The sequence below is a fragment of the Indicator indicator genome, chromosome 16 (assembly GCF_027791375.1).
Source record: "Indicator indicator isolate 239-I01 chromosome 16, UM_Iind_1.1, whole genome shotgun sequence".
In the NCBI taxonomy this organism is placed as follows: Eukaryota; Metazoa; Chordata; class Aves; order Piciformes; family Indicatoridae; genus Indicator; species Indicator indicator.
In genome coordinates this window covers 3,291,352-3,317,903 of record NC_072025.1, presented here as the reverse complement: position 1 = coordinate 3,317,903, position 26,552 = coordinate 3,291,352, and the positions used below count along the sequence as shown (strand labels likewise).

At 56.0% G+C, this 26,552-nt stretch overlaps 2 protein-coding genes across 3 annotated transcripts; one reads left to right on the top strand and one right to left on the bottom strand.

Moving 5' to 3' along the window:
• Positions 1-1,798: 1,798 nt before the first annotated feature.
• Positions 1,799-4,257, bottom strand: MPI (mannose phosphate isomerase). 2 transcript variants are annotated; one of them, XM_054388039.1, is made up of 7 exons: positions 4,203-4,257; positions 3,722-3,922; positions 3,495-3,636; positions 3,144-3,326; positions 2,850-3,023; positions 2,497-2,705; positions 1,799-2,017 (listed from the first exon to the last, which is right to left on the bottom strand). In XM_054388039.1, the coding sequence occupies exons 2-7, from the start codon at positions 3,914-3,916 to the stop codon at positions 1,799-1,801; spliced, it is 1,122 nt and encodes a 373-aa protein (XP_054244014.1). In that variant the 5' UTR covers positions 3,917-3,922; positions 4,203-4,257. The 2 variants fall into 2 exon arrangements, with proteins under 2 accessions (XP_054244014.1, XP_054244015.1); XM_054388040.1 differs by lacking the exon at positions 3,144-3,326.
• Positions 4,258-5,432: 1,175 nt separating this feature from the next.
• On the top strand, positions 5,433-25,461 carry SCAMP2 (secretory carrier membrane protein 2). The gene is made up of 9 exons (XM_054387761.1): positions 5,433-5,489; positions 12,516-12,596; positions 13,980-14,069; positions 14,944-15,061; positions 15,558-15,686; positions 17,141-17,300; positions 17,795-17,896; positions 22,514-22,631; positions 25,315-25,461. Exons 1-9 carry the CDS (start codon positions 5,433-5,435, stop codon positions 25,459-25,461), a joined length of 1,002 nt encoding a protein of 333 aa, XP_054243736.1.
• Positions 25,462-26,552: the final 1,091 nt, after the last annotated feature.

Below are 26,552 nucleotides of genomic sequence, written 5' to 3'. Positions count from 1 at the left end.
TCCCATGCTGGGACAGGGACACAAGGACTGAGTGATGCTGCGGCGCCGCCGTGGTGAGCAGCAGCAACCTGCCAACCCTAAAGGACTTTTCTTTCTGCTCAGCAATACTGGGGAGAGGTGGCACAGTGACGTTTAGGTGGCCTGGCTGGGGTGGGGAGGGAGGAGAGGCAAAGCCTGTGCACCTCCCTGGGAGTGTGAAGGGAAGGAATTGGGGAGTGCTGCTCAGCTTCTTTTTCCTCCTTGAACTGGCCACATGGAGGATCAGAACCTGGTTGCCCTTCCCAGCCCTCCCTAATGAAGAAGTGGTTGATGCTGGGGTCAAACTGCCCATGGTGTGGGACTGGGCTGGGAAGCCCTGAGACCCCTTGTCTATTTATTTTCACTCGAGTGACCCTGCCTCCCTGGGAGGCTGAGGCCAAGCCAGCGAGGCTGGGTTGAGGGCTGGCTGGCAGAGAGCTGCTTCATTTATCTATCTCATGCTGCTTGCAGTTAATTGCTGCTGGGTTCCCTCCTCCCAAAGCCTGGGCTGATTTTAACCAAAGATTACAGCTCCCCTGGAGAAGGTAAGATGGGGGGGGACCCACTGGAGCAGATGGGGACCAGCTGCTGAGCTTGGAGCCTCTGCATTTGTTATATCCACCAGCAGCTACCACTCAGGCTGGCACCTCCCTGCTTTCTGCCTCTTGAGGGACCTGTTAAGTTTCTGGGTTTGGAGCTGATGGCTTGTTCCAGTTCTCCCCAAAGCTGCTTTTGAGGCAGGCAAGGGGCAGCCCAGACCCTCCATGCCAGCTCTGCACAGTTCCTTTTGGGTACAGGTTTTGGGGTGGCTGGCAAGTCTATCTGCTGTGAACCTTAAAAGCTGCCTTAAATCATGGTCCTGCTCTACCACACTGAGGACAATCAGCTTCTTGTAAAGAACCTTATTTAAATATTTCCTGTCTAGAAACCCAAAGTGTGGTGGTTTTGTTTTTTTTCGTGTTTTGTTAAAAGGAGCACTTGGTAAGCTGGATCTCACTGCTCAGAGGGAGTGTTGGTGCTGTGGCAGGGAGCTGAGCCCCACTTCCCCCAGTAGCCCCACTTGGGTGGGCTCTTCCCCTACCCCCAGTGTATTTTGGGAGTGTCTCCTCTGTCACATTTCCCCTCAGTGTCTGTTTCCCATGCCGATGGCACAGAGCTGTCCCCAGGCCCACCCCAGTGCCTGAGCCCTGCAAGCACGAGTTGCTTTTCCCCATCCTCCTCCTGCTCCTTACACCACACTGCCCTGTGCCAAGGACAAAGTCACCACTTTATTCACAGCACCAGAGGCTCTCCAGCTCCATCACCCCACCAAGCAGCCCCTTACAGCCAGGGAAGGGGTGACAGGACTGCCAGGCTTGGGAAGAGCCCAGCAAGCACCCAAGAGCAGCAGAAAGCCCCGAGGAGGGAGCAGCAGCTCCTAGAAGCTGAGTAGAGATGTATTGAGAGCTGAAGTGCAGAGTTTAGGCCTCCCTGCTGCTCCTGGGTGAGAAGGGAAGGGGGAAAAACATACTAAAAAGGAGTCACCATATGGCATTAGCAGCACCCAGAAGTGATGATGCTACAGGGATGTGGCTAACGAGCTGTGGGGGGAGATGCTCTTCCTCTGGCTGCTCCACACCACGTCCAAGGAGTTGATTAGTGGACCTGCTCTTTCTGTGGGTGTGGGCTGGGTTGGGGCTTTAAAACAGATGGAAGGGGAAACTTCCAAGCGAGATGACTTTGCTCAGGCCAGTTTCTACTGAGATGTGGAGTGGTGGAGGAGAAGGGTCCCTGGTGGCGCTCAGAGGAGGCAGCAGGCTCGGAAGAGCAGCATTCCATCAGGTGAGGAGAGGTGGAGGGAGATGCTCTCGTTGGCGGAGATGAAGAGCACGGAGCCACGGCGCAGGGTCATTTCGGAGGCTGCCGCCGTGGAGGTGCCCACAGCTGTCCCTTGGATCACCAGCAAGATGCTGGCAGAGTCCACGGCGGAGACGAGGTACAGCTTGATGGAGGCAGGGATCTGCAACGGGAAGGGTCACCACGGCTTGAATCTCCCTCAGCTGTTCTTCTCTTTGGAGAGATGGAAGTGGGGAATCCCCACTCCCACCCTGCTGCAGCCTTTGCTGCACCCAAGACACGCTGCACCTGCAGCAGCCCAAGCACAGGGACCTTAGCCTTGAGGACATGCAAGTTGTACCCCCAAAAATCTCTTCCTGGTCTTCCCCACTGCTCACAGCTGCTGGAGAAGGTAAGCAAGCTCTGTGCAGGGGGAAGAGGGGAGGGAGAGGAGACTGCTGTGCTGCCCAGGGGTGACCCAAGCATCCCCAGCAGCCCCAAGCGTCCTTCCATCCTCACTGGGGCACTAGCTACAAGGGTCATCAAACCCACACCATGAAAACTCCAGCCAACACCAAGATGTCCTCCCAAGAGCAGAACCAAGATGGGAGAAAGCTGATGTCCCCCTCCAAGCGTCCCCCAAGTGGACCTGGCACTGCTTACCTCTATCTTCATGATGGCAAAGTCTGGCACAGGTGGGTCAAAGAGGTAGACACTGGGGTCAAGCTGGCTCTGAACAGCTGGGAAGATCTTGGAGCTGCTGGGTGCTGGTGTGTAGTTGAGCATCTCACACAAGGTGAGGACATCGATGAACTTGGGGGTGAGCCCGGCGCGCACCGTGTTATCTGAGCAAGCCATGCACTCCACACAGTCTGTGGGGACAAGGAACCGCTGTCAGATCGCTCCAGCCCTCCTCCACGTCCCAGGGGCTCCCAACCTTGTGCAAGAGACCGTGATCACCCTCGGGGACAGTCCTGGTGGAGTTTTGGGTTAGGAAAGCCCAGAGCAATGCTCACCTCCGTGCAGGTAGGCATGAGGCTCATTGGCTCCCAGAAACATGGCCTCCCCTGGCTCCAGCCTCACCAGGTTGAGGAAATAAATGGTGAAGCAGCCGATGTCCCCTGGGTACTGGGAGTGCAGCCGCAGCAGCAGGTCCCCATTGCTCCCCGAGATGTCCTTCCCTTCTGCCGCTACATGGGAAGAGAGCAGGGAGGGAGCTCGGGGTGTGCCCGGTCCTGTCCCTTCCCCTAAACACAGCCCACCCTACCCAAACCATTCCAGGGGGCTGCGGTGGGCAGAGAGGATCTAACCTTCCTGAGTGATCCTCTTCACCAGCATGTTCAGCTGGTCCACGAAGAACTTCTTCTCGCTCTTCATCAGGCGGGTGAAGCAGACGCGGAGGGCAGCCGAGACGCCGCGGGGGTCGTCGCTGCCGCTGCGCTCCAGCTGCTCCGCTGCCACCTCCCCGATCAGCGCCCGCAGCTCAGGGACGCCTGCCAGGGCGGCCAGCCCCAAGTCACCCCTGGGTGACCATCACAGGGGAACCCAGCACCCTCCATCCCAAGGTGGCAGAGCCATCGTCCTCACCCCAAACCCACAGCAGGGAGGGAAGGTGGCACTGGGGTCTGACCCCACCAGCCGCCCTCCCTTGCCCTCCTTACTCTGGAGGAAGGAGACGATCTCCTCCACCGGCCGAAAGCCACACAAGCCCTCGAAGGGGGTGAGAGCGATGGCCATTTCAGGCTTGTGGTTGGCATCAGGGTAGTGCTCTGGGAACTGGGCATGAAGCTTCGCTGCCAGCTCCTGGAGAGGGGGGGCAGAAGAGCTGGGTGACCTCCTCAGGGACAGGGGGTCCAGCTGGGGCTGTCCCCACAGGGGTTCTCCCTACCTTGTTGGGGTGTGCCTGGATGGAGAGGGCAGTGTTGATTGAGAGCACCTTGAAGAGGAAGGGCAAGGTACCCTGGAAGGCATCCTTCACCTTCGCCCCCAGGCAGGCAGGGTTGTCGGTGATCCACTGGCCCAAGGTCTTCTGGGGGATACGGTTGTCCCGGATGATGGCATCACCCCGAGGGTGTGTGCCCATCCAGAGCTGTGGGAGACAGATGGATGGATGGACCCCTGAGCTGGGCAGCCAACAGGGATGACTTGGGCTTTTTCTTGAGACTTCTTGGCCCTGGAGGTGATCAATGTGGCCAAGGCAGCTCCCTTGGGGGCTGAGTCACACCGGGAAGCTTCTTTCCTCCTCCCTGGGGACCAGGCACAGGGAGAGGATCCCCAGCCCTTCCCAAGCTGGACAGATCTAGGATGGCAGAGTTGTAGCCAGCTGGGATGGACACAGGGATGGGATGGACACACAGCCAGGCACTCACCTCTGCATAGGGCTGGTCGGGCTGAATCTGGACCAGGGGGTCATTGCTGGCCAGCAGCTTGGCCACCTCACTCTCCAGGCCTAGCTTCCCCCAGGAGTAGTTCTGCACGGTGCAGGAGAGGGGGAACACTGCAGGAGGCAGCCAGACATTAGAGGGGGGCGGGGAAGGCAGAAATAACCCTCTGTGTGTCCCGTGGCCCCCCCTGCCCCAACCCTCCCGGGCATCCAGAGAGTCCTGAGCCCTTCAGTGCGGGCTGGGAGGGGGCCAGGGCACGGGGGGACCGAGGGCTTTAGCAGCGAGGGGGCATTGAGAAGGCAATTTTAAGTCATCATGCAGGGGGCCTGGGGGCTGTGGTGCCTCTGCCCCACCGTCCTGGGGGTCCTGGGGTGTGTGGGGTGTCTATCCCCATGGGGGGGTGACCTGCCCACCCAAAGGTCCTCATCCCACGTGGGATCGCACCCACCTAGGGACAGCCTCGGGAGGTGCCCTGGGAACAGCCTCTCCTCCAAGTCCCGGGAGGTGCTCCCCGCCCCGCCGCCCCCTCCCCGGCTCCCGCTCACCGCGGATCTCCGCCATGGCTCGACCGGCACACGAGAGGGCACAGGAGGGCAGGGCAGGCCGGGAGCCGTAGTCCCACGGCGGCGGCTCCGGTCGGCGGCACCGCCTCCCCCCGGCTCGGACTGGGCTGGGCCGGGCTGGGCGGGATGAGGCGAGGCGAGGCGAGGCGGGGCAGGGCAGGGCCCTATGCACACCCTATAGCGCCCACCCCGGGGTGGGCTATGGGGCTGCACGGCCGGCAGGGCGCTGCCCGGGCGCGGGAACCTCCGCAAGGGCTGCGGGGGCCTATAGGGGATGGGCTATGGGGGGTGAACTGTACGGGGGTGTTCTATAGGGGGTGTTTACAGGGGCTGAGCTATAGGGACTATTACTATAGGGAATATTCTACAGGGGACGAACTGCGGGTCCTACAGGAAGACCCCCTGAGAGCCTGCCCCCGATGGGTCCCTTAATAGGTACCCCACTATAGAGCGGTCTCCCATAGGGTTAACACTACAACCCCCACCTCCCCCGCACGCTATGGGATTGGTGACGTCACGGCGCCGGGGCGCGCGGTGGGCGGAGCCTCAAGTCATGTGAGTGGCGGCGCAAGCGCCCCCTGCTGCCCCGGAAGTGCCTGGTCCGGTGGCGGCCGCGGCGGGAGCGCGGAGCGGAGTAGCGGGGACCGCGCCCATGTCGGGCTTCGACACCAATCCGTTCGCCGACCCGGTGGACATCAATCCTTTCCAGGTTAGGCGGCGGGGCCCGGGTGGTTCTTTCCATCGTCCTGCCCGGCCTTCCCTTCCCTTCCCTTCCCTTCCCCTGCGCTCCCGGGGCCGCGGCGGGACGTGGCACTGAGTGAAGCGTCGTCGCCCAATCGTGGCGCCGCTTTTCCGTGCCACGGCCAATCAGGGAGAGGGGGTGGGATTATGCTGCGGCCGGGACACCCCTCACCGGGACCTGCACCCTACCCCGGGGCCGTGCTGCCCCCCTCTCGCTTACCCCCGTCTGACCGCGTGTACCCCGGCCCCGTTGTGACCCAGCCGCGACATCCTCCGACCAGACCCTTCCCGCCGTCCCTCTCCGCAGCCTCCTTTTCCCCTCCGTTCGAGGACGGGGCTCGCTGCGGAGAAGGGGCTCAGCGCCAACGGGCCGCCCCTACCTCCGGGGGTGCCGATGTGGTGAGGTTGTAACCACCCCGGCCAGGAGACTGCTCTGGGCCGGGTTCTCGGCGGTTGGACCGGCTGCTGGGCCCGGTGGGGCCTGATTCTAACGCCGCGGAGCGTCGGTTCTTAAACCCGAGCCTGAAAGGCCAAACGCAGCCTTTGGCAGTGGCTTTCAGGAGCCTTCGAGGAACTTTGTCCACTTTTCCTGCGGGATTAACCTCCATGCTGGAAGCGTGGGGTCATTACATAGGGAGTTGGCCAGGAATAGTCTCTTGCACCTGGTGGTAGGGGTGTGAAAAGAAGTGTCCAGGCTTTGACTTCTATCAGTGGGCTGCTGTAGGTGCTGCTGGACCCTTGTTGCTTGGCTGGCATGTGATCTGCAGGAAAGGGCTGTGTCCTGATCTCTGATTCCATGGCCAAGCCAAAATGGAACTGTTTGTTGAAAACTGAGTCTTTTCATGGAACCCTATGGAAAAGACCTCTAAGATCGAGTCCAACCTTCTACCCCACACCTCCATGACCACTAGACCATGTCCCAAAGTGCCACATCTACGATTTTGAGGAATAAAAGGGAATTCAGAAGGAAAAGTATCCTTTCTCCCCCTCACCTTCGTTTTCATACCCTCTCCTGCATCCCAGGAAGGCTTTGGATGTCGGTATTCCTGAAGTATTCCAGCAGCGAGGGGGAATGGAGGGTGGGTCAGGCGTACAGATCAGCATTTACTGCTTCAGCGCTGAGGAAGTAAATATTCTTCTGCTTCGTGCCCATTAAAGCTGTCCTGGTATCTGCCTGAGCGGGGCTGTGCTCGCTCTTTACTCACTGTTCAAACAAGAAAGCTTGGACACAGATTACAACAGGTAGCTCTGATGTCAGCCTGGCTCCTGCCTGTGGGGACAAACGTACCCTGCACCACGGAGTGTCCCTGCGGGCGGCTGAAGGCTCTTTGCAGCTGGGCTTTGTGGCAGGTTTTATACCCTCCTTGTGGCAGTGGGAGGTTTTGTGTCCACCTTTGTCGAAAGAAAACTTCCCCCAGTCATCGCCAGCTGGACAGGAGGAATCTCTGAGTGCTGCTGCCCGCAGCTTTGAAGTCTCTCTGGTTAGAAAATGGCACTTCCCTGCTCCTGTAAAGCTGGTGAAACAAGCCCCTTTCCTGCCAGGGTTTGGATCCACGTGCTGGCTCGCTGCTCTGCAGGGCTGGGGGGACCAGTTTGGCTGCCCCACAGGCACTGACATCCCCTTCCACACGCTCTAGAGATGTCTAGAAGTGTCTTCACCCTCCCAGCCTTGTCACACTGAAGAGTATCTCTTGGGCAGAGCACCAGGGCTGTCTTTCCTTGTTGAGGTTCCCAGCACTTTGAACTCCACAAATCCTGACAGATCTTTGCCTTTTTAGGAGACACTGTTTGTGGTATTCAATAAGCTGGATATAAAGGAAGCTGTTGTGGTCCTGTTAAAAATATCTTTGGCTTTTCTTCCTGTTACTTATTGTAACCAGTTAATGAGAGATGATTAACTGCCTTCGTTTATTCAGTAACCTTCTATAAGTGGCAGCTACCTCCAGAACTTTGATGCAAGCTTCAGACAGGGCTGGAAATCTCCATCCTCTAGAGAGATCAAGAACAAAACCCTTGGGGTTTCTCTCAGTGCATCTTCCAGGCAGTGATGCTGCCCTGAGGTCTGGCTAACTTCAGGGCTGGTGATACTTGGGGCAGTTACTGTGATATTTGGACACCTGTGTTAAGATCTAGGTGATTCTCATTCCATTTCTCTTGCCTTGATGCCATCTAGAGAGGCATCTCATCTTGTTTTGCTTGCTTGACCTGTGGGAACAGAAGGGAATGGCAGAATGGGATTTCTGGCACAAACTCTGTCAGCTGGCACGGTTGCAACTCGGTGTTTGCTTTAAATGCTGCGTCTGGAAGCGGTTTTAATCTTAAATCTTTAATCCCATGGCAGTACAGTTTGGTCCAAACACAAAATTATCTTGCACTGGGGAATTGGAGATGATGAAAAATGACCTCATGAATCCCTGCTGCATGAGGAAGGGCAGCAAATGGGGATCTGGTCGCTGCTGTTCTGCAGATCACTCTAAAAATTGACCTGTGAGCACAAAGTTTGTGGTTGGACCTGCTTGGTAAATCAGATGGGGTAACTGGAGAAGTCAGAGAGCCTTCAGGTGCTCAGGCTCCTCCTAAGTGACTTGAATTTAGCTGAGGATCCCAACAACTAACCCCTCTCTGAAAGGAAAGGTGCATGGGGACTTGAGAGCTGTTACCTCCTCCTTGGAGGAACAGCCAGGTAGTGTGGCTTCAAGGGGTTCAGCAGCTGAGTTAACTCTCTGCTTCCATGTTTCACAGCAACAAAGCTGCTGAAGGGTCTGGAGAACAGGTCTGCTGAGGAGCAGCTGAGGGAATTGGGAGTGCTCAGTCTGGAGAAGACTAAGGGGGAACCTCATTGCTCTCTACAGCTCCCTGAAGGGAGGTTGGAGTGAGGTGGGAGTTGGTCTCTTCTCCCATGCAACAAGTGATAGGACAAGAGGAAATGGCCTCAAGTTGCACCAGCAGGGTTTAGGTTAGAGATTAGGACAAGGTTCTTTGCTGCAAGAGTGGTCAGGCATTGGAACAGGCTGCCCAGGGAGGTGGTGGAGTCACCATTCTTGGAAGTATTCAAGAAACACGGGGCCATGGTTTTGTGGCCATGGTGGTGCTAGGTTGATAGTTGGACTTGATGATCTTAGAGGTCTTTTCTGACCCAAACAATTCCATGATAAAGGATCAGGCCACTGCTCATTTAAAGAGGGCCAACAGCCTTTTGCTTCATAGCTTGCAGAAAACAACTGTGAGATCTGAAGTTTGTGGGCACATGGGATCACAGGTTGTTAGGGGTTGGATCTGACCTCTGAAGATCTTCAAGTCTGACAGCCCTGCCAGAGCAGGACCATAGAATCCAGCACAGGTCACACAGGAACACATCCAGATGGGTCCTGAAAGTCTCCAGACAAGGAGATTCCACAACCTCTCTGGGCAGCCTGCTCCAGTGCTCTGGGACCCTTACAGTGAAGAAGTTCTTCCTCATGCTGAGGTGGAACCTCCTGTGCTGCAGTTTTCATCCGTTGCCCCTTGTCCTATCACAGAGTGCAAGTGAGCAGAGGCTGTCCCTGTCCCTTCTTTCCTGACACCCAGCCCCAGGATATTTATGTACATTTATTAGATCCCCTCTCAGCCTTCTCCTCTCCAGCCTAACCAGCCCCAGGGCTCTCAGCCTCTCCTCCCCAGGCACTGCTCCAGTCCCTTCAGCATCCTTGTAGCCCTCCCTTGGACTCTCTCCAGCAGATCCCTGTCCCTCTTGAACTGGGGAGCCCAGAACTGGATGCAGTATTCCAGGTATGGCCTCACCAGGGCAGAGTAGAGGGGGAGGAGAACCTGTCTTGATCTGCTGGCCACACTCTTCTTAATGCACCCCAGGGTCCTGTTGGCCTTCTCCATTCACCTCCTCTGCCTCTCTGGTGCTTACTCATCCTTCACGCACCCTAGCCCAGCCGTGCGGAAGCTGCTGCCTTTCTGCCACCCTCTCTTTCACAGCTGCTCTTTTCCTTCCTGCCCTCCCCAGGCCACAGAGGCACATGTCATGACCAGACACACTGGAGCTTGGCTGCAGAGCCTCTCTGCTCTCTGTGTGACTGTTTCAGCCACGCTTGCACAACACAGCAGGTTGCACTGAGCTTGCCTTGCCTCGGCTGGGCCACCTTCTGAAGTGACTGATTGGTTTGGAAGCTACACCAGAAGATAAGAGGTTGTCTTCCTTGGAGATCAAACCATTCTGCAGCTGGAAGCAGTGGTTGCTGCTCCCACTGCCCTGCTCAGCCCACTGGCAGCCTGCCCTTTCCTTAGCAGTGCTGCACTGGAGATCCTCCAGTTAATTCAGGACATTTCTGAGTGGAGGTCAGCGATGGAGAGTGGAGAGGGTGCAGAAGAGGGCTACAAAGATGCTGAAGGCCCTGGAGCATCTCTCTGATGAGGAAAGAGTGAGTTGGAGCTTTGTAGCCTGGAGAAGACTGAGAAGGGGGATCTCATGAATGCTTATAAAAACTTCAGGGGTGGGTGTCAGGAGGATGGGGCCAGGCTTTATTGCAGTGGTGCCTGGGGACAGGCCAAGGGGCAGTGGGCACAAACTTGAGCATAAAAAGTTCCACCTAAACATGAGGAGGAACTTCTTTACTTGGAGGGTGGTGGAGCGCTGGCACAGGCTGCCCAGAGAGGTGGTGGAGTGCCCATCTCTGGAGACATTCAAAACCCATCTGGATGTGTTCCTGTGTGACCTTCTCTAGGTGACCCTGCCTTGGCAGAGGGGGTTGGACTCTGACCTCCAGAGGTCCTTTCCAACCCCTGATGGGAAGAAAAAAAAAATGAGTGTTTAGCCTGGGTAGTGTTTCTCCTTGTTTGTGAGTTCTTTCCTGCCAGCTTGACCATTCAGGCTCTTAAAGTGGTTGTGCAGCCTTCGCTTTCCCCTTCCCATGCCTTGAAGGGAGTTTCTCTTCCTTGTGCAGTTGTTTCTGCTGGACTTTAGTCAGGCTGGGACCTCGCCTGGTCTGGATTAAAGGCTGTCAGGGCTAGCTCTCATGCTGTAACTGCCCTATAAACTTGTGTCCAACAGCCTAGGCACCTGCAAAACTGGTTAGGTTAAAGCCTCCAGAGGAGCAAGCAGTGAGATAAAACCTGTGCCTGGACTCCTCCGAGCCCTCATCTCCGGCGTGCTTGTTCTGCTGGGGCTGCTTCCTGGCCAGCATCTGAAACCTCCCTGTCTGAGATGCCTGAGCCTGGGGTGATTCACAAACTAGTGCAACCTGTTGCGTGGGGAGTGCCTTGCTATGGGAGGAGGGGGCTGAAGTTACTCATTAACTGTTCTGTAGGCATCTGGCTCGGCAGAAGGCTGCGCTCCAAGCCCAGGGAATGGCTCCGGCAGCTTCCCAAGCAAGTGACTTCCCTGCAGCCCCTGCACGCCTCGCTTGCTCTCCTCACAGCCTCCCTTGCTTCTCACCTCATTAACCACCAAATTAAAATGAATGATCTTGAGGCACAGGTTACTGAGGGAAGCAAGGATAAAAAGCCACATTTTTTGGTTGGTTTGTTAGGGGTTCTTGTTGTTGTTGTTGTTGTTATTGTTTTGCCCCTGGCCAGCTCTCAGGTTGCCAGGCTGTTCACACAGGAGGATTTCCAAGTACCTTGTTGCTCTGCTAAGTGGGGAGAGGAGCACTCCAGAGGTCCAAGTGTGCCTATGAAAGGAGGGATCTTTGGTGGGAAGCAGTGTGGAGAGAGGAAGGAATAAAACTACCTGGGTGCAGCTGTTGTGCCAGCAGAATTGAAACCTCCAAAAGTAGCTGGAGTCACACCTCTGGCTTACCTTCCTTGGGAGTTTGCACAGAATCCCAGCGTGGTGGGGGTTGGAAAAGACCTCTGTGGATCATCCAGTCCAACCCCACTGCTAGAATGGGGGTCACCCACAGCAGCTTGCCCAGCAGCACAATGTGCAGGTGGGTTTGGAATCTCTCCAGAGAAGGAGACTCCACCACCTCTCTGGGCAGCCTGCTCCAGGCCTCCGTCACCCTCACACCTAAGAAATTTCTCCTGTTCAGATGGAACCTTCTGGCTTCCAGTCTGTGCCCATTTCCTCTTGTCTTGTCACTGGGCACCACTGAGAAGAGCCCAGCCCCATCCTTTTCCCCCCCACCCCTTTACCTCTTGCTGAGCATTGCTCAGCTCCCCTCTGGGGCTGCTCTTCTCCAGGCTCTCAGCTCCAAGGCTCTCAGCCTGTCCTCCTCACAGAGCTGCTCCAGGCCCCTCTGCATCTCTGTAGCCTGGACTCTCTCCAGTAGTTCCCTGTCTCTCTTGAACTGGGGAGCCCAGAACTGGACCCAGGAGTCCAGCTGTGGCCTCAGCAGGGCAGTGAGGTAGGAGAACCTCCCTTGAGCTGCTGTTTTTTCCTTTTTGGAGCAGTCGTTGGTGTTTCAGCTTGCTGGTCTGAATGCCCCACAGGGCAGCTGACACCCCAGCCAGGACCAGTTGGACCTGGAAACTCATTCTGTGTGGCTCTGCTGTGCTTTGGAGATCCTTGCCCACGAGGGAGGTTTGGGAGGTGGTCCTGGATGTCCAGCAGCGTTCTGACTGTGGATGAATGAATCCCTGTCCCACTTTGAGTCCCTAGAAGTTGGGAATAACTCACTGTAGGCAAGCAGTAACTGAGTGTAGCAGCATCCCAGCTGGTAGCTGGGCAGAGAGACTTAAAAGGAGGTTGGAGTGAGGTGGGGGTTGGTCTCTTCTCCCTGGTATCAAGTGATAGAACAAAAGGAAATGGCCTGAAATTGTGCCAAGGGAGGGTTAGCTTGGAGATTAGGAACAGGTTCTTCACTGAGTGGTGAGGGATTGGAACAGGCTGCCCAGGGTGTTGAAAAACTGTGTAGACATGGCACTTTGGGCCATGTTTTCATGGCCATGGTGGTGCTGGGTTGATGGTTGGACTCAGTGACCTTAGAGGTCTGTTCCAACCAAAGCAGTTGTGTGGTTGCATGCCCCGTGTCTGATGCTGGTTTGGTTTGGCTCTCTCTCCTTGCAGGACCCCTCGGTGACCCAGCTCACAAACACCAGCCAAAGTGGCTTGGATGAGTTCAACCCCTTCTCTGAGAGCTCCCAGCTGGTAAGTGCCACATCCCCTTGCACTGAGTATCCTGGTGGTGAGAGCCCTTTGTAGGTGCAGCTTCAGAGAGGGAGGCTTTGGCAGCTGATTTTCCCACAGACCTTGTCGCTGGTTGTGTGTGTGGCAAGCTGCAAGCAACTGCTCCTGCACACTGGAGCACTGATGAACTCCCAGCAGGAGCTCTCTGCTCACATGGAACAGCTTCTCTCAGAGGTGCTGCTGCCTGGTGGGGAAGCTTTCTGAAGTGTGAAGGGGCAGATGTTTGGTGGCAGGGCACATCAATAGTGATTTGCTCCCCGGGTCGGGAGCTGCACTGCTGTGGTGATGCCACTGATGTGCCAGCTGTGAGAGCTTTGTTCTGCTTTCCTGGCTGCTGCCATGGGTGAGGTGGGAAATGGAGAACAGCAGAGCAATGCTTGTGGTTTAAACAACAGACAAATCAGAGAAGCAGGCTGGTTTGGGTTGGAAAGGACCTTAGAGATCATTTAGTTCCAACCCCCCCTGCCATGGGCAGGGACACCTTCCACTGGAGCAGGTTGCTCAAGGCCCCATCCAACCTGGCTTTCAACACCTCCAGTCTTGGAGCCTCCATAGCTTCTCTGGACAGCCTCTTCCAGTGCCTCACCAGCCTCATGGGGAAGAGTTTCTTCCTAATGACCAATCTAAATGGAGCTCCTTCCAGTTTGAAGCTATCACCCTTGGCCCTGTCACTCCATGCCTTAGTAAAAAGTCCCTCTCCAGCTCTCCTGTAACCCCCTGCAAATATGGGAAAGCCTCTAAGGTCTCCCCAGAGCCTTCTCTTCCCCAGCTTGAACAACCCCAACTCTCTCAAGCCTGGCCTCCCAGCAGAGGGCTTCCAGCCCTCCCAGCACTGCTATGGCCTCCTCTGGCCCCACTCCAACAGGTCCCTGTCTGTGCTGTGCTGAGGACTGCAGGGCTGGCCCCAGCACTGCAGGGGGGTCTCAGCAGATTGGCAGAATCCTCTCCCTTCCCCTGCTGCCCACGCTGCTGGGGATCAGCCCAGGGTAGGGCTGGGTCTGGGCTTAGGAGCACACAGTGCCAGCTCATGCCCAGCTTTTCACCTTCCACCACCCCAAGTCCTTTTCCACAGGGCTGCTCTCCAGCCCTTCATCCCCAGCCTGTGCTGATACCAGGGCTTTCCCCAGCCCAGGTGCAGGGCCTTGCACTTGGATCCCTTTTTCTTCCTCCTTTGCCTATTAGCCCTGATCCTGAGGTGCAGGTCCCTCAGCACCATTGAGCACCTAATGGACACCTGAAGACACAGAGCTGCTTTCATGTTTGGCAGTGCTACAGGCTGAGCTGCCCTGTGCTGCAGGGAGCAGGCTGTGATGCCTCTGCCCTCTGCTTGTGCTCTCTGTGCAGACAAATGCAGCGAGGACGACGCCAGCCACGCAGCCCTCCGGCCACTCCCAGCCTGCTGTCCTGCAGACCTCCGTGGAGCCCACTCCCCAGGTACTGCTGCCTTCCCCAGGGCTGGGCTGGAGGGCAGGAACAAGCTCCAGTGGGCCTTGGGAGGCGTGTGGAGGATAGGAGAGGAAGGGGATTCTCTGGGGTTGGGTGTGGGAGGCTGCATGTGGTCTCTTCAACTGGCCTTGGGGAGCAGTACCTGTCAGACCTCCTGGTCTGGTGGCAGAGCTCTCCCTGCCTTGTGTCCTGTTTGCTCTGGCTTCCCTCTGCAAACACGGAAATATCCTGGGAATGCTTTGAGCTTAGTTCTGGGGGCTGGCAGGCAGGCTCCTTCCAGGAGCTGTACATAGCAGAGCTGGCAGGGACCCTCTCACCCACACAGCAGAGAAGCCAAGGCTGCTAGGAGAAAGGGCCAGCTCTCAGAGCAGCCAACAGGTAGAAGAGATGCTGAAGAGGTGTGGTAGGCAGCTGCCTTGCTTTCCTTTCGAGCCCTCTCCTAGCTGGGGAGGGAGTTGTCCTGGTAAACTCCACAGCCCTGCTCACTGCCCTGCTGTAAGAGCACTTAGAGCAGTGAGGGGAACTGGGAGGGTGAAGAAGCTGCAGGGAAAGCATAGCTTTGGTGAAGGGAAGGGCACAGAGGTTGGGCAGCAGGCAGGATAGCCTCCTGAAGGTTCTTCCAGCCCTGTCTTCCCATGGGATAAGAGATGAACATATGGGGAGATTTCTGCCTTGGTCTCAATTCTGTCCTCCAGCAGGTAAGGCAGAAAGCCTCAAGATGTTTCAGACCAGCCAGGGTGTTCAGCTTTCAAGTTCTTTTTGCCTTTGCTTCTGCTCCAGGCTGCCACCTGATGTGTCTGCTGGTGGCTCTGCCACTGCTGTGCTTAGGGAAGGACTTAACCTTTTCCTCCCCCTGCTTTAGGCCGTGGCTGCAGCAGCACAAGCTGGGCTCCTGCAGCAGCAGGAAGAGTTAGAGAGGAAGGCAGCAGAGCTGGAGAAGAAGGAAAGGGAACTGCAGAGCCATGCAGCCAGCATTAACCGTGAGTACTGCCCCCTGGGTGCCCTGCCCACAGCCACTCTGCTGCTCTGGCTCTCCTGCTTGGCCAGGGTTTGATGGGGGGCTCAGCCAGCCCAAGGGTATGCAGCCTTTGTAGAAGCCCTGGGTCCCTTCCTCTAGCCTTTCACAGCTGTGGCAGCCCTCCTGGGCCTGCACCTGCCATGCCACAGCTGGCACAGTGGGCAACAAGCTCAGAGCTGCTGGAGACCAGCTCGGGGTGGTGGGGGTCCTCTCCCCTCGGGTGTGCCAGCAGCACCTGCCTCTGACCACCTGCAGTTCTTCAGACCCCAGGTTTGTGCCCGGGGCTGAGCTGCTGTGTGGTGCTGCCAGGTTAGGGCTTGCTCAAAGCTCACACCTGGCCTCTTCCAAGGCTGCCATGTCAGTGTGTCTGAAGGGCTGCTTGCAAATCCTGGCCTGTGAACGGGTCCCTCCAGGAGGGAAGAGCAAAGTGAAGAGCTGTTCCTTCCTCCTGTCTGCAGCGAGGCAAAACAATTGGCCACCTCTGCCCAAGAAGTGTCCCATCAAGCCCTGTTTCTATCAGGATTTCTCTGCAGACATCCCAGCTGACTACCAGAGGACATGCAAGATGCTCTATTACTTGTGGATGTGTGAGTACCAGCTTGGAACTGCAGGCAAAGCTCCTCCTAAGAGGATTCTTTAGGGGTCGGTACTGGGACCAGTGCTGTTGAGCATCTTGGGCAGTGGGGTTGAGGCACCCTCAGCAAGTCTGCCAGCAACAGCAAGCTGGGTGGTGTGGTTGGACAGGCTGGAGGGGAAGGGATGGCATCCAGAGGGACCTGGACAGGCTGGAGAGGAAGGGCCAATGCCACCTTCCTGAAGTTCCACAAAGCAAAGTGCAAGGTGCTGCACCTGGGTCAAGGCAATCCCAAACACCAGTTCAGGCTGGGTGGAGAATGGATAAGAGAGCAGCCCTGTGAAGAAGGACTTAGGGGTGCTGGGGGGTGAAAAACTGGACATGAGCTGGCACCATGGGCCTGGGCAAACCCTGTCCTGGGCTGATCCCCAGCAGCAAGGGCAGGGAGGGGATTCTGCCCCTCTGCTGAGCTCTGCTGAGACCCCCCCCCCTTCAGTGCTGGGGCCAGCCCTGCAGCCCTAAGCACAGACAGGGACCTGTTGGAGTGGGGCCAGAAGAGGCCACAGCAATGCTGGGAGGGCTGGAAGCCCTCTGCTGTCAGGCCAAGCTTGAGAGAGTTGGGGTTGTTCAGCCTGGAGAGGAGAAGGGTCCAGGGAGACTTTAGAGGCCTTCCCATATTTGCAGTGGGCTACAGGAGAGCTGGAGAGGGACTTTTCACAAAGGCATGGAGTGACAGGGCCAAGGGTGATAGCTTCAAACTGGAAGGAGCTCCATTTAGATTGGTCATTAGGAAGAAACTCTTCCCCATGAGGCTGGTGAGGCACTGGAAGAGGCTGTCCAGAGAAGCTATGGAGGCTCCAAGACTGGAGGTGTTGAAAGCCAGGTTGGATGGGGCCTTGAGCAACCTGCTCCAGTGGAAGGTGTCCCTGCCCATGGCAGGGGGGGTTGGAACTAAATGATCTCTAAGGTCCTTTCCAACCCAAACCAGCCTGCTTCTGTGGTTCTGCATCAAATGCTGAGCTTGAACCTGCAGTGAATTCTGCAGGTGCTGTCTGTGAGGGTAAAATGATGACTCCTTTATGAAGGCAAATGGGAAAAGCTCCAAGCTGATCTGTTGGGAATAGATCACTCATCAGAGAGTTTTCATTGTGTTTTAGTAGAGACTTTAACGACTCTCCTGAGCCCCCAAAAGGCAGCAGATAGCACAGTCCAGAGATGGGCTGCAGCTCTGTTTGTCACTTCTGATGCTCTGCAAAGATTTGGTTGTAAGCAGCAGGATCAGACTGAGGGTCTTTAGGTTAAGCTCAGTTTTCCTTTCAAGGGAGGGGAGGAAATCAGGTGGCCCAAAGGCTCCTTAATTGCTGCAGAGCTCCATGTGTTCAGTGAGAGATTAAGGATGCTTGGAGAGACTTTTGGAGCTTCCCAAGTACTTACTGATGTGTTTCCTTTGTCTCCCACCCCGAGCAGTGCATTCCATCACCCTGCTCCTAAACCTGCTTGCTTGCCTGGCTTGGTTCACAGCCAGCAAGGAGAGAGGAGTGGACTTCGGTCTCTCGATCCTGTGGTTGATTTTGTTCACCCCCTGTGCCTTCCTCTGTTGGTACCGACCAATTTACAAGGCTTTCAGGCAAGTCCTCTTGGTTTCTGTCGTGGGGAATCTGTCATCTGGTGGGAGGAGCTTTGCCTTTTTTCTCTTCCCATCCTCTCTTGCCCACAGGCTGTTTCCAGCTCTCCGCCCAGCTGCACAGATCAAAGCCACTTGTGCCTAAACGTGTTACAAGTGTCTGGCAGAACTTGATTATGGAGAGCTTCTTTCACCTTCCACTGCAAGCCCAACCACTCCTAGGGCCCAGCCTTTTATTGATTTCTCTGGCCTGTGAATGCCCAGGAAGGGAAGGAAGCTGCCTTCACCCCACCTTGCGCTGGGCAGCCTGGTGGGTGGGTTTGTGGTGCACAGTGGACATGTTTTGAGTCGTCTTGCTGCCTCAATTCCCTCTGAAATCACCTCCCCTCAGCAGTTTTTCCCTGCAGGAAGGGCTTTGCTGAATTTGTTGCCTTCCTCTTCGAGGAGGGGAGATCACACCCCCAGGTTTGACTCCTGCTGCCATCTCTCTCCTGCAGGTCTGACAGCTCCTTCAGCTTCTTCGTCTTCTTTTTCATCTTCTTCTGCCAAATAGCAATCTACATCATCCAGGCTGTTGGCATTCCTGGCTGGGGAGACAGGTAAGCTGGGTGTCCCAGGCTGCCACCTCACAGCCCTGCCTGGCTGCTCTTCCTCACCAGAGCTTTCAGCAGTGCAGAGAGGAGTGTGAGAAATCTTCCACACCTCCCCTGCTGTCTTCCCCCTCACTTAAGACATGGCAGATTTACCCCTTCTCAGCACTGGTGAGGCTACAACTCAAGTACTGGGGTTCAGTTTTGGGCTCCTCACTCCAAGAAAGACATTGATGGTCTGGAGTGGGTGCAGAGAAGGGCAACAAAGCTGGGGAAGGGTCTGGAGAACAGGGCTGGTTAGGAGCAGCTGAGGGAACTGGGGGTGTTTAGCCTGGTGGAAAGGAGGCTGAGGGGAGACCTCATTGCTCCCTACAGCTCCCTGCAAGGAGGCTGGAGCCAGGTGGGGGTTGGTCTCTTCTCCGTAGTAACAAGTGACAGGACAAGAGGGACCAGCCTCAAGTTGCACCAGGGGAGGTTTAGGTTGGACATTAGAAGAAACTTCTTCTCTGAAAGGGTTCTCAAAGACTGGATCAGGCTGCTCAGGGAAGTGGTGAATCCCCATCCCTGGAGGTGTTTCAAAACCACACAGATGTGGTGCTGAGGGACATGGTTTAGCACCTGCCTTGGCAGCATTAGAGAACAGTTGGACTCCATGATCTCCATGGTCTTTTCCAACCAAAGCAATTTGGTGATAGAATCATTCAGGTTGGAAAAAACCTCCAGCATCACATCCAAGCATTAAGGCAGCACTGCCAAGGTCACCACTAAACCATGTCCCTCAGCACCACAGTTACACATTTATTGAGCACCTCCAGGGATGGTGACTCCCCCAGCTCCCTGGGCAGCCTGTTCTGGGCCTTAACCACTCCTTCAGTGAAAAGAATTTGCCTAATAGCCAGCCTAAACCTCCCCTGGCACAACGTGAAGCTGAATCCTCTCATGCTGAGCCTCAAGTGTTGATTCTTTCTGTGTGATGTCAAAACTGAGGCTGTAGCTTGGGGTGAAGGATCTCTGACCCAGAGGCTGGGTATGGCTTAGCTCTGTACTGCTGTTCCCAGCCTGATTCCCAAACCCCAGCTGGCTTTCCCTCCAGGTGTTGTCAGTAGGGCTGTGCAGGGAGGGTTTTATCCTCACCCTCTCTTGATGGCATTGTACAGAAGGGTGAGTCTGGGCTTCTGGAGCAGCTCCAACTTGAGCCCTGTGTTAGAAGCAGAGGCTTTGGCCACAGATCAGATCCCCAAGCTGCTGTGGACACTGAAAAGGTTAGCAGGCAGTGGTTCTCCTCCTGGGGGCCAGCCTGGGCTGAGGAGCAGGGTGAAACCTCCATCTATTTTTGCTGGCTGCCTGCAGAATGACTCCTGGGCAAAGCTGTCCCTGTGCTGCCTGAGTCATGGGGGACTGGGAGGGAGGGGGGCACTCTGTGTGTGGAGGCTGACTCCAGAGAGCCTGCCTCCAGCTTGCTGCTGTGTTTCCTGCAGCCAGGCCCTGTGTTTATTCTTGGCTGGAGTCTGTGATGTGCCTTCCGCGTCCTCCCAGCCGGCGCGGCAAGCGGGAGGCACCTCGGCTCCCTCCACTCCCCTTCTCCTGGTGGCACAGGGCTGGCTGCCTTGCTTCAGCACGTGGAAAGATTCCTTTCTCCAGCACCCAGGAGGGTGTTGAACATCCAGGGGACTGGAGCCATCTTTCTCTCATGAGGAAAGACTGAGAGAATCGGGGCTTTTTAGTCTGGAGAAGCGAATGGGGAACTCATCAGTGCTGATCAATACTTCACAGAATTGTCGGGGTTGGAAGGGACCTCAAGGATCATCCAGTTCCAACCAGGGGCAGGGACACCTCACACTAGAGCAGGTTACCCAGAGCCACATCCATCCTGGCCTTAAAGACCTCCAAGGATGAGGCTTCCACCACCTCCCTGGGCAAACCTGTTCCAGTGTCTCACCGCCCTCATGGGGAAGAACTTCTTCCTAACATCCAATCTGAATCTCCTCTCCTCTAGCTTGGATCCATTCCCTCCAGTTCTATCACTACCTGACACCCTAAGAAGTCCCTCACCCTCAAGGGTGGGTGGCAGGAGGCCAGGGCCAGGCTTTTTTTGGTAGTGCAGTGCCCAGTGACAGGACAAGGGGCAGTGGGTACAAACTCCAACATAAAAGTTCCATCTCAACATGAGGAGGAATTTCACTTTGAGGGTGATGGAGCACTGGAACAAGCTGCCCAGAGAGGTGGTGGAGCCTCCATCTGGAGGCTGGACACAGCCTGGGCATGTTCCTGTGTGACCTCCTCTAGGTGGACTTGCTCTGGCAGTGGGGATGGGCTCAATGATCTCCAGAGGTCCTTTCCAACCCCTGCCATTCTGTGATTGTGATTTTGAGTGAGGCCCACTGTGAACTGCCAGTGTCCTCCCTGCCCCTTCCCTTCAACAACTGCCACTTTCCTCCTTTCTGTAGCTCTCACCTCATCACTTCCTTCCTCTTTCTCCCCCTTCCAACACTTCCATCCCTAGGCTGCAGAGCTGCCAGCTGATCTGTGCCATGTGAGGTGTCCCAGCCCTATCTTTACACTCCTTGGCTGATGGAAGTGGCAGCAAGGGTAGTGATTTGATAGAACCACAGATTGGTTTGGGTTGGAAAAAGCCTCCAAGATCCAAGAGTGCAACCATTAACCCTGCCAGGTCACCACTAAACCATGTCCCTCAGCATCACATCTGCATAGATTTCAACCCCTCCAGGGATGGTGTCTCCACCACTGCCCTGAGCAGCCTGTCCCAGGGCTTGAGAACCCTTGCAGGGAAGAAATTCTTCCTGATATCCAACCTAAACATCCCCTGGTGTAACTTGAGGCCATTTCCTCTTGTTCTATCACCTGAGAACAGACCAACCCCCACCTGGCTCCAACATCCTTTCAGGGAGTTGTAGAGAGCAGTGGGGTCTCCTCTCAGCCTCCTTTTCTCCATGCTGAACAACCCCAGTTCCCTCAGTCACTTTTCACCAGCCCTGTTCTCCAGACCCTTCACCAGTCTAAATCTTCCCTCCTCTGGCTTGGATCCATTCCCTCTAGTCCTATCACTACCTGGCACCCTAAAAAGTCCCTCACCCTCAAGGGTCTGTGTCAGAAGGACAGGGCCAGGCTTTTTTCAGACCCTTGCCCAGCTTTGTTGCCTTTCTCTTGACCTGCTTTAGGCCCTCAATGTCCTTCTTGGAGTGAGGGCCCCAAAACTGAACCCAGTGTGGCCTCCCCAGTGCTGAGTCCAGGAGGCAATCACTTCCCTGCTCCTGCTGGTCCCACTTCTGCTGATTTTACTGCTGAAGAAGGGGGAGTGGTGCAGTGGCCAGGGTGAGCTCAGTTCTCTTGTGGAGAAGTGGATTGCTTCTCAAAACAATAAAGGGCACTCCAGCCCCAACAGAAGCACCTGGATGAGCTCTGGCTCCCTCTCTCCACAGCCATTATTAACATTGTGGGGTTGCACTTCCCTGTAAGCTTCCTGCCAAGGCTCCTGTGCAGCCCTTGGGGGTGGTGCTTCTCCCTCTGCTCCATCTGCTTACACATCTGAGTGTCAGGTTCTACACATTGGCCACAACCCTTTGCAACACTGCAGGCTGGGGACAGAGTGGCTGAGAGCAGCCAGGCAGAAAGGGACCTGGGGGTGCTGGTTGACAGTAGGCTGAACATGAGCCAGCAGTGTGCCCAGGTGGCCAAGAAGGCCAATGGCATCCTGGCCTGGATCAGGAAGAGTGTGACCAGCAGGAGCAGGGAACTCATCCTGCCCTGTGCTCAGCACTGCTTAGACCACACCTTGAGTGCTGTCTCCAGTTCAAGAAAGGTGTTGAGATGCTGGAATGTGTCCAGAGAAGGGCAACAAGGCTGGGGAGGGGTCTGGAGCACAGCTCTGTGAGGAGAGGCTGAGGTAGGTGTCAAGTGGAAGGGGCCAGGCTCTTTTGGGTGGTTCACAGTGACAAGGAACAATGAGTTCAAACTTGAACACAGAAGATTTCACCACAACATGAGGAGAAACTTCTTTACAGTGAGGGTGACAGAGCCCTGGAACAGGCTCCCCAGGGGGGTTGTGGAGTCTCCTTCTCTGGAGACTTTCAAAACCCACCTGGATGCATTCTTGTGCAGACTGCCCTAAGTGATCCTGCTCTGGCAGGGGAGTTGGACCCGATGATCTCTTGAGGTCCCTTCCAACCTCTGATATACTGTGAGCCAGGGGTGTTTAGCCTGGAGAAGAGGAGGTTCAGGGGAGACCTTCTCACTCTCTACGACTACCTGAAGGGAGGTTGTAGCCAGGTGGGGGTTGGTCTCTTCTCCCAGACAGCCAGTGACAGAAGGAGAGGACGCAGCCTCAAGCTGCACCAGGGGAGGTTTGGGCTGGATGTGAGGAAGAAATTCTTCCCAGAAAGAGAGATTGGCCCTGGGGATGTGCTGCCCAGGTGGTGGAGTCACCATCCCTGGAAGTGTTGAAAACCAGCCTGGGCGAGGCACTCAGTGCCGTGGCTTAGCTGATTGGAAGGTGCTGGGTGAGAGGTTGGCCTGGCCGACCTGGAAGGTCTTTCCCAGCCTGGTTCCTTGGTTCTGCGGTCCCCTGCCACGCCGGCGGTGCTCAGCCTGCTCTCCCCTCTCTTGCAGCGGGTGGATCGCGGCGCTCTCCATGGTGGGGGACAACCTGGCGGTGGCCATCATCATGATGGTGGTGGCAGGCTTCTTCACGCTCTGCGCCGTCCTCTCCCTCTTCCTCCTCAAGCAGGTGAGTGCCTCGCAGCTCTCAGCTCAGCCCCCACCCGGGGCAGGCTGCTCCCAGGGCATTTTGGGCTTGGCCACCCCCTGTCATCCAGCTGGGGGTTAGCTTTGTGAAGATGGAAGGAGGCCTGCAAGAAGGATGGAGAAAGGCTGTTTGCAAAGGCCTGCAGGGACAGGACCAGGGGCAATGGCTTCAAACTGGAGAAGAGCAGATTGAGATTGGATGTGAGGAACAAGTTCTGCACCATGAGGGTGGTGGAACACTGGAACAGGTTGCCCAGGGAGGTGGTTGAGGCTCCATCCCTGGAGATATTCAAGGTGAGGCTGGACAGAGCTCTGGACAACCTGATCTGGTGGAGGACGTCCCTGCTGACTGCAAGGGGGTTTGGACTGGATGGTTTTTGGAGGTCCCTTCCAACCCTGACCATTCTGTGATTTCCTGAACTGGGGCATTTTCAATGAAGGTAGTTTGCTTGTGCTTCCTGGCTCCATGACAATTGGCTTGAAGGGGACCTGCAGGTGGGAAAGTGGCCTTTGAGGAAGAAGTAAGAGGCAGAGGTGCCATTAACCATTAGAATGAAGGAGAACCTCCTGCTGCCTTGGTTGTTGTCCAAAGAATGTGGCCACTGAGGTCCCAAATGTCACCCTCAGCAGACATGGAGATGTTTGCACCTCCTTTTAGCTTGTGTGTGTCCAGAGCTGCTTGAGCAGAGAAGAGCATTGCTGTGTTCAGGCAGCCAGGGCTTTACAGTCCCTACTGCCACCATGCTGTGGGACTTCTCAAAGCCTGGTGGGATCCAGCTGTCTCCCAGACAGTCACAAAACTTCCCTTCCTCCTTCTGATGGAGCACACCAGGGTTGCATTTCTGCAATGAACAGCAGAATGTGGCTTCGGGGAAGGCAAGGACAGGCTGGGCTGATCCTATTTCTGTTGCTTCCTCTTCCTTTCCCCCTAAACTCTGTCTTGGAAGGAGATATCTGCTGCTTGTTGTTGCAGAAACCTTCAGGTCCTGTCCGTAAATGCAGAGTTTAAGTGTCCACATCATCATAGTGCAGGGAGAGGAATTTTTGGTGTGATACTCACTGTTTGCTATCCCCATTTTCCAACATGTGAGGGTCTCCTGAAGTCCACAGCATGCTGTGGAGGAGGAACTTCTTTAATTTAAGGGTGGTGGAGCACTGGAGCAAGCTGTCCAGAGAGGTGGTGGAGTCTCCATCTCTGGAGACATTCAAAACATCTGGATGTGTTTCTTGGTGACCTTCTCTAGGTGAACCTGCCTTGGCAAGGGGGGGTTAGACTCAATCTCCAGAGGTCCTTTACAATCCCATTCTGTATTTTGAGTGAGGCATGTTGGTATTTTTTTGCCCACTGTGAACTGCCAGTGTCCCTCCTGCCCCTTCCCTTCAACAACTGCCACCTTCCTCCTTTCTGTAGCTCTCACTTCATCCCTTCCTTCCTCTTCCTCCCCCTTCCAACGCTTCCATCCCTAGGCTGCAGAGCTGCCAGCTGATCCCTGCCATGTGAGGTGTCCCAGCCCTATCTTTACACTCCTTGGCTGGGGTTTGTGAAGGTGCTGATGGAAATGGCAGCAAGGGTAGTGATTTGATAGAACCACAGATTGGTTTGGGTTGGAAAAGGCCTCCAGGGAGGTGGAGCTGGCTCTAGCTCCCAAGGGCTGGTTAGGCACAGGGAGATGGAGCTGGCTCTAGCTCCCAAGGGCTGGTTAGGCACAGGGAGATGGAGCTGGCTCTAGCTCCCAAGGGCTGGTTAGGCACAGGGAGATGGAGCTGGCTCTAGCTCCCAAGGGCTGGTTAGGCACAGGGAGATGGAGCTGGCTCTAGCTCCCAAGGGCTGGTTAGGCACAGGGAGATGGAGCTGGCTCTAGCTCCCAAGGGCTGGTTAGGCACAGGGAGATGGAGCTGGCTCTAGCTCCCAAGGGCTGGTTAGGCACAGGGAGATGGAGCTGGCTCTAGCTCCCAAGGGCTGGTTAGGCACAGGGAGATGGAGCTGGCTCTGGCTCCCAAGGGCTGGTTAGGCACAGGGAGATGGAGCTGGCTCTAGCTCCCAAGGGCTGGTTAGGCACAGGGAGATGGAGCTGGCTCTAGCTCCCAAGGGCTGGTTAGGCACAGGGAGATGGAGCTGGCTCTAGCTCCCAAGGGCTGGTTAGGCACAGGGAGATGGAGCTGGCTCTAGCTCCCAAGGGCTGGTTAGGCACAGGGAGATGGAGCTGGCTCTAGCTCCCAAGGGCTGGTTAGGCACAGGGAGATGGAGCTGGCTCTGGCTCCCAAGGGCTGGTTAGGCACAGGGAGATGGAGCTGGCTCTGGCTCCCAAGGGCTGGTTAGGCACAGGGAGATGGAGCTGGCTCTGGCTCCCAAGGGCTGGTTAGGCACAGGGAGATGGAGCTGGCTCTAGCTCCCAAGGGCTGGTTAGGCACAGGGAGATGGAGCTGGCTCTGGCTGCCAAGGGCTGGTTCGGCACAGGGAGATGGAGCTGGCTCTAGCTCCCAAGGGCTGGTTAGGCACAGGGAGATGGAGCTGGCTCTGGCTCCCAAGGGCTGGTTAGGCACAGGGAGATGGAGCTGGCTCTGGCTGCTATGAGAGCTGGTTCGGCGCAGGGAGGAGGCAGAGGAAGCTGGGGAGCCAGCCCACAGCTGCACCCTGATTTTTCTCACCCCTTCTGATTTCCCAGGTGCATTCCCTGTACCGGCGCACGGGAGCCAGTTTCCAGAGGGCCCAGGAAGAATTTTCCCAAGGCATCCTCACCAACAGGAGCTTCCAGAGCGCCGCCGCCGGGGCCGCCTCAGCCGCCGCACAGAACGCGTTCCGGGGCAACTAGGGCCCTGCCTGGGGAGGGGTCTGCCTCCTCCCCTCCTCCCTTCCTCTCCTCCAACCTCTCGTCTGTTTTGGTTTGTTTTGTTTTCTAAAGATGCACTTTTTTTTGGGGGGGTGGGGTGGGTTTTACCATGGTTAAGCTCTGTGATGCCTGTTCCAGATGAGAAGAGGGTTGTGGTTTTAGCTTCAGCCAGGCCCCCTCCCCCCACCCCCACGGTTCTGATGATGACCTTTTAGTTTTCCCCTGTCTTGTTGTAGGGTGTGGGGGAGACAGAGGAGACATCCTCTGAAGCAAATATATTTCTCTATCCAGGACATGCTGGAGTGTTTGTCTCTCTTCCTCCTCCTCCTCTTCCTCTTCCCCTTTCTGGAGGTTTTTGGGGAGGGGGGCTTGGGGGGGTTTATTCTCTTTTCTTCTGTTGGCCTTTGCTATGAAGAATTTGAATTATCTGCTGTTTTGGGGAGGGTTTTGTAACTTGCATGTAGTTTGTGGTCATTAATTTTAAGAGCAGAAAAATGTACTTTTGGTTTATTACACTTAAACAACGCTGAGTTCTGGCCTCTTTTAACTGCTCTGCTTCCTCAGAGGCAAGGTAATGGGGCACAAAGGGAAAAGCTGGGAGCAAGAGGGTTGGGGAGGAGGGAAAACTTTATTTCCCTTTGTGTCCCCCCACCCCGTGGCTCATCCCACCTTTGTTTCCATGAGGATCCTGCAGATGAACGCCCTTGGGGCTCCTGTGCCCATTCACAGCCCTGAGATCAGCAAGGGGCTGAGTCTTCACATAGCCTTAAAGCAGGAGAATTAGGGGAATAAAGGGGGTTTTGACTCTTCCAGGTCTGCTGTTCCTAAGCAGTGGCACTGAAGACATCAGCTGGACCACCACCTGGTGCCTGCTGTGTCCTTCTCCAGCTAACCTTGAGAGCAGCTCCTCCCTCTCTTCCTCCTCCCACGTCTTTCAGCCAGTTTGATTTCTCTGTGGTGTGGAAATCTCTGTCCCAGCTGAGATCTCCCTTTGGAGAAGAGTTGAGGTGCAGGGCAGCATAGGGACAGCCCCCCCAAGCTGCTGTGTGGCTTGGGGTGCTGGAGGGACTTTT